At 43.7% G+C, this 6,783-nt stretch overlaps 1 protein-coding gene across 1 annotated transcript in view; it reads left to right on the top strand.

The window, feature by feature from the left end:
- Nucleotides 1-1,553: 1,553 nt before the first annotated feature.
- The window catches only part of LRMDA (leucine rich melanocyte differentiation associated), a 599,023-nt gene continuing 593,793 nt past the window's right edge, over nt 1,554-6,783 (top strand). Inside the window, 2 exon segments of the mRNA XM_083866301.1 lie at nt 1,554-1,636; nt 5,533-5,633. Coding sequence (XP_083722427.1) covers nt 1,607-1,636; nt 5,533-5,633 — 131 coding nt within the window. The 5' untranslated portion in view covers nt 1,554-1,606.

Below are 6,783 nucleotides of genomic sequence, written 5' to 3'. Positions count from 1 at the left end.
TGAATTTTATGCATGTTGGCCCACTGACATTTCTAACACAATACAACAGAGAGGAAAACATTTTTTCCTCAGGTATTTGCTCTGTGTTTCCTGTTCAGCAATCAGTGAAGGAGGGATGGCTGTAGAGAAGGTGTAGTGCCACAGCTGTACCAAGAATTTATTCTGTTGATACTAAGAGGTAGAGCAGCAAGTACAGTATTGGTTTCTGCTGTGTTGCTGAATAAACTCAAGAAAGTGGTTTGCAGTGAAGAACACGTATCCTCCTGAAACTTATTTCCCCTCACAGCATGTGCCTCCGCTTTCAGCAAGGTGAGTTATGCCATATTAGCAATAAAGGGGAAAAACGAGCCAGACTTTTAAAGGTGCTTAGGCAGCTGAAGAGGTAGGTAGATGACTAATAGGATTTAGGATCCAAGCTTGGGAAACCTTTAAAAGTCTCATATAAAATTCTTACAGAAAACCTGCAGCTCCTCTAGTCTGCCTAAACGGCGAAAACCTACCATCATGCTATTATTTTAATTAGCAAATTCTTGTGTCCTGGCAAGACTCGTTTGAGAGGGTTTTCTGATAATTCCAAAGGTATTTCTTCTGGTTTCCACATTAATTACCCTACGTTCTAGAGACATTAAAAAAAAAAAAAAAAAAAAAAAAAAAAAAGAATGCCACGAGAATGTGGACTTCTCCTGGAGATAGCACGCTTTTGGTTTTTCTTAAAGGGCAAGTTATGCTTGCCACAAACTAATGAGCTGCTTACAGGGTGGAAAGCCAGTACAGATAACATGCCAAGTCATCTAGTGCCCTATGGGAACTGAAATCCAGGGCCCGACCCCTGTGCCGGTGTCACAGATGGGCCATTTCCATCACTTCTGCCCATGGCCCGTTCCAGCACCGTCCCAGCCCAGCACACGGTGCTGCCCCGGCCCTGGGGAGGGCAGAGGGGCTGGGGAGGGCTGTGGAGCACCACTCCAGCTGAAAAACAGCTTGAGGAACTGGGATTGTCCAGCCCAGGGAAGAGAAGGCTTGGATAAGGGTGGGAGCAGCTTAAAAAGGAGGGTTTAGTAAGCTGGAGGTCGGTCTCTTCTCTCAGGCAGCTGGCGGCAAGATGTACCTCAAGCTGGGCCAGGCGAGATTTAGGTCGGACATAAGGAGGAATTTCTTCATAGAAAGGGATTAAACTTAAGAACGGGCTGCCCGGGGAGGTGGAGGGGCCACCGTCCCGAGAGGTGTTAAGGAAACACTGAACGTGGCCCTTCACGTCATGATCTAGTTGGCGTGGTGGTGTTCAGTCCCAGGTTGGGCTGGATGCTCTCAGAGGTCTTTTCCAACCGAGCTGACTCCGTGAGGCGCAGAGTGCCCCTTTGGACTCGGGTTCCAGCTCAGCGGGGCCCGGACAAGGATGCCCGTGCCCTGGACAGGCAGAGCGGGGCCCACACCAGCCCCGGGCCGGCCTCAGGAGCCGCCGTGGCCTGGGCCCGGCTCAGGAGAAGCGGGAGCTCCGCGCTGCTGCTGCCGCCGCCCCCGGCCCGGCCGCGCTTCCGCCCGCGTCAGCTGACTCTGCCAGGCCCGGCCCGGCCCCGCGGAACCTCCGGCGCTGCCAGCCCTCAGCATGGCAGGGCTCGTGGTCAGCGGAACGCAGGTGAGTGTCCCCGGCCCGCCCGGCTCCCTCCACCTGCCGCGGGCAGCTCTCCCCGGCCGGCGCGTCCCCGCCCCCGGCACTGCGAGCGGCCGCCACAGCTCTGCGCTGCCTCCCGCCGCTCTCTCTGCCGGTGCCGCTCCCGCTCGCTGGGGGCGGCTTTATTTCCACCCGTAGCGCGGCACAGGCGGGACGCCGCGCAGGTATCGCTGTCCCGAGGCTGCCCGAAGGGACGGGGCTGAGGAGCCGTTCCCCGCCAGCGCCGGGCGGCCCCGGGGTTGCGGTGCGGGTCCCGCGGCTCGGGGCGCGCTCCCGGGTAACGGAGCCGGGGCTGCGCTGCCGGGCGCGCTCACGGGCGGCGGGCGCGCCCCCGAGGCCGGGCCCTGGCGGCGGCGGCGCGCTCCCGGCGGGATGGGCTCGGCCTCGGGACCGCGCCTGCTCTGCCGGGCTGCGGGAGGGAAATCTACTGAGTGTTGTCCTTCCTGAAGCCTCCTATGTAGGTTTCAGTTTGGATAAAGAGAAGTTAGGAAATATAATAAATCCTGCTGACTTTTACCCAACGCCTTGTATGGCTACGGAAAAAAAAAGAAAAAAAAAAGTAGCTAAAAGTTGGTGACATTAGTGCTGAACCCGTGGCTAAATTAGAACTTTTTTTTTTTTTTTTTTTTTTTTTTTTTTTTTTTTTTTTTTCCCCACCACTAAGGAGAAGGAAGTTTGTCTTATTTTTGAGAATGGTTTGCCATTAAACCAGGGTGCTGGACCATCATCTAATTGCTTCTTTCATCTGGTCGCTATATCTGTGTGGGATTCTGGTGAATATGTGTGTGATGCAGAGACAGTTAATTGGCTGATTTTGCAGCTGCTGCAGGAAGCAGTTCATGTGATTTCTGTGGTGCACTCTGGCACTGAGGGCACCTTCTGCCTCCTTCCCCTGACCTGGCTGTGTGCCCACCATACAATCTTCTAACGTAGTGCTCAGCTGACTGGAAATATTCTCCAGATATAAATCCCTTCAGTGGGAGAGAATGTGATGTATTGAGAGTTCATACGTGACCTTTTTGGTGACATTCCTTAATAAAGATGTTACTCTATGAGTAATTAAGATTACAGTATCGTTGTAGAATGATCATAGAGACTAGATGATAAAAAACTCTAAAGCAGAAGAGAGGTGCAGCTGCTATTGATACTTTACTTATGTTTTAAGTATTTTGTAACAACATATCTTTTTTTTCCTGAATTGCATACAGTGTATTGAAGAGTCTGCAAGAATATCTCAGGCCTCCATAGCCTATCTGTAGCTGGCCTTTGTGGGAAACTCTGAACTTTTTGGTGGGGTATTGAATAGGGCACCAGTAATGACTGACTGTGACCAACCTGTCCTATATCTGAGTTGGAGAATTAGGCCATGGAGGCCTCTACATCCAATTTTTAATCCTGTGTGATGTTCTGTGACTGGTAGAGAGAAATCTAAGAAATCTGTTGTTACTGATGTGCCTTGCAGCCAAAGAGCTGGAGTCTTGAGAAAAGTATGCTTGCCCTCATCTCTCAGTGGTGAAGTCTCTGGAAATATACTTGGGAGCTCATAGTCATTTTGAGGGTCTTTGAAATGGAAGCAGAAGGAAGAATACTGAATTTTGTACATTTTATTGTTTCCTGAGTAGATGATTTTGAACTGAAACAACGAAATTGAAGAAATATTCTTGTTTCTTCTGTCTACTGACATCTTATATTAGCATTGCACTGTGAGTGTGCTGAAGTGGACTCTGTGGAGGTAAAATGCCTTTACAAGGCCTCAGCATTGAAAGGTCATGATAACAATATATCATCTGCAAATATGCCTGTGAATAATCTGTTTGTACCAGTTGTGTAAACATATTTGCATATTGTAACTGTCCAAAGGCTGAAGCTTTGCCACATTATATGTATTTTGTCTCTCGTGAGCTCTAAGCCACATTTGTATGAATCTTCTTTAACTTCTGTTCTGGTGGATAGGGCTTTTGTGGCCAGGTAAGTTTCTGAAGCAGTGTGTAGCAAACCAGAGGCCGCTGCTCCTCCCTGGGTGAGAGGCAAAGTCAGGGTCTGTCCTCTTGCTGTGTTTGTATCTCCTCAAGACAGTCCTGTCCTCCCAGTGTTAATAAGCATCATATTTTAGTCATTTCTGTTTCAACACGTTACATTGAACCAAATGCTTAATCCTAAGTGTTGTTAAGCTGTTAATGTGATGCCTTTCAAAGGGTTTGCAAGCATTAATTTAAAGAAATCTACCATTCATTGAAGAATGACACAGTTCTTGTATGCATAGCTTTGTGTATGTTGTAAAATGAATTGTGATTATCTTAGATGTAAACTGGAGGAAAAAACCAAACATATTTAATTCATTAAATTCTGCAAAACATTTTTCTGTTATATCCAAACCATTAGGGTGCCAACTACCCAAAACAGTTCCTTTCCATTTTCTTCTTATGTTTGCTCAAGTTGTGTGTGTGCCTGGTAGCAGAATATACTGCAAGAGCAGCTCTGATTTAACAAGGGGAAGAAGTTGTTAAACTGAGCTTCAAGCTACCTGTTTTCTGCTCATAAAAATTATTTCACTGTTGTCAGCTTTATCTGTTGAAGTTATTGAACAAAATGAATTAAATGGAACGCCATATAGTATTATCAGATGCAATCATTTTTAGAGCGTAGGAGATCAGCATGACTTGCAGAAGTACATTCTGTCAGTCAGCTCTGCAGAGGAGTCTCTGTTTTAACAGAAGGTGAAATACTATCAAAACAAAATTTGATGGATTTTTTTAAAAATATTTTTCATCCAGCATATTTTTTTGACTAGTGGAACATGTTATTGAAATTGACTTCATAATTAAACGTGGATAATGACAGTGTTGTATAGATAGTGGTCTAACATGGTGCTTAACTTGCTAGTTGGCCATTAAGGGAAACTGAGATTTCTGCAGCACAAGATCTGAAATGTCAGTATTCTGAGCACTGAAAGGATGAACCAGTACAGATGTACAGAATTCTTGATGATAGTTTTGAAAAGGTTTGTGGGGTTTCTTTGAAGAAATCAAACCAATGACTTCTAAAACAGTACAGCAGAACTAATAGTAAAAGTTTAGCTGCTTTACTTTTTGCGTTCGTCCGGAAATATTAGCACTCACTTCATCCTGACTAAAAACAAATAGAATCTAAATAGACTGTTTTTTGTGCTACCTCTAATTCTTCCTGTGTTTGCTAAAGATGGGCTGGTATGAAAAAGAGAAAAGACATTTACACATCCATGTGGTGTAATGAGAAGTGTGATCTGCTCATAGGTGGTAAAGCCAGAAATCTTTAAGACTGTCTGAAAAGAAGCTGCATGCTTCGTTTGTCAGGTCATTGGCAGCCCTCTTGCTTTGTCCCTGGTGTGTTACTGGGAGTAATAATCTTCTCAAGGAATGGTGAGGAGAATGGATTGACCAAACACTGCTTAGGTGTTTCTGCACCAAAATTTGGAGAAGCACCTTTGTTGTATATGAAGGGCCGAACTGGAAGATCCTTTGGGTGGCTTCTGATCCTTCAAACAAATTTCTTCTGGAGTATGTCAGAATGGTAATATGAAGTAACATTAGATCAAAGTATTAACAGTGAAATAGAAGAAATGTGGTATATTTACTCTAAGTATTTTTACCTGGAAGGAGATAAAACATACATAAAGACTACAAATGTACTAAATATTAAGTTGATGGTATCAATAGGGAAATGAGTTTGTGTGATAGCTTTTATAGCTGTAAAACTTATTTAGTTTAAAGGTGTAATCCCAATTCACTGTACTGCATGTTATCATTTTATCAATGAGACAGAATCTGGACAGGGATCTAAATCTACTCAGGAAATGTTTCCTTGTTGCTTCTATTTCTCAGGTGTCCTACATTAGTCAGGACTGTGAAGAAATTCCAGAATTCCTAGGAAGAAAATATGGACATATGGCAAAAAGGCTAGATCTTAGCTTCAACTTGTTAAGGTATGTGGCAGTATATAGATTTTCAAGTGCAGTGTGGAAATCCAACTCTTAAAATAGACTAGTTTTTTTGTTTGTTTTTCAAAGTAGAAACATGTATGTCGGGTACATTTAATTGTTATCAAGTGGACGACACTGTTTTATAGGTAATCTTTGTCTCCTTTTCTCCCACACTTGGAGCACAAATTACCAGGTGAGTCTGGAAGATTATTGTATGTTAACAGAAATGATGCCCATTGAGAAGCTTCTGTTTTGTTCTCTACTTAAATTGGAAAATAAGCGTCGTTACCTGAAGAAGTGAAGAATGGGATCAAAAGTGAATTTTCCTTAACCAAAACGCAAGTAAGTGTATGCTTCTCTCCTTTTAAAAAAAAAAAAAATATTGGTGTGATATGGCCTGATTTTTAGCAGTTCTTTTGATTTCATAGTGATTTTCAGCTCTTTTAGAAATGAACTGTTTACACTGTGTATTTTCAATGAGGCATGTTTCAGGAGCAGAGATGTTTTGCTGTGGAGATCTGCTCCTGAGCCTCTTGTGGCAACTGTATTTGATAGCCTTCCCTAGTAACAGAGTCCTTTCCTAACACATGGAAAACATTCCCCAGTTCTCATTTTGTGAAGGCATAGAGTATGGGAAAGAGAGACACTGATGTCAGTGTTAGTGTTACCTGGAGACTTTGTAAAGGATTTGAAGGTGGAATGAAGAACTAATGTTGATCATGGAAAGTTAAAAGATTTCACTAAAGAAAGAACAAGGTAAGTAGTAATCACTGGTGAAGGAAAGAAAGCAGTAAGTGAGTAGGAATGATGTAATAGAGGTAGGGAGTGGAGATTTGAATGAAACAGAAAGATTTTAATTTAGATGCATCTTGCTATCTTGTGGGATGAAAAAAACCCCAAACAACCCACAACTTGTTCAGAGCTTTTTTTACTTGTCCTAGATGACTTTGGTCAATATTTTTCCTTTCACAATAAATGCTAAATGCACTCCAGTGCTGGAATAACAGATTTCAGTGGTTTTGTACAAACAGGTGCCATGTTTTTATAAATAACATCTACAGCTCAATTCATGGAGAAGTCCATCTTGTAATTTTGTCCTCAGTGAGGAGTTTTAAACACATGAGTTGTTTTCCTTTTTCTTACAGAGATTTCT

Source organism: Zosterops lateralis, assembly GCF_965231275.1.
Source record: "Zosterops lateralis genome assembly, chromosome: 8".
In the NCBI taxonomy this organism is placed as follows: domain Eukaryota; kingdom Metazoa; phylum Chordata; class Aves; order Passeriformes; family Zosteropidae; genus Zosterops; species Zosterops lateralis.
Note: the sequence above shows the minus strand (reverse complement) of the source record. Positions and strands in the feature narration are given on the sequence as shown.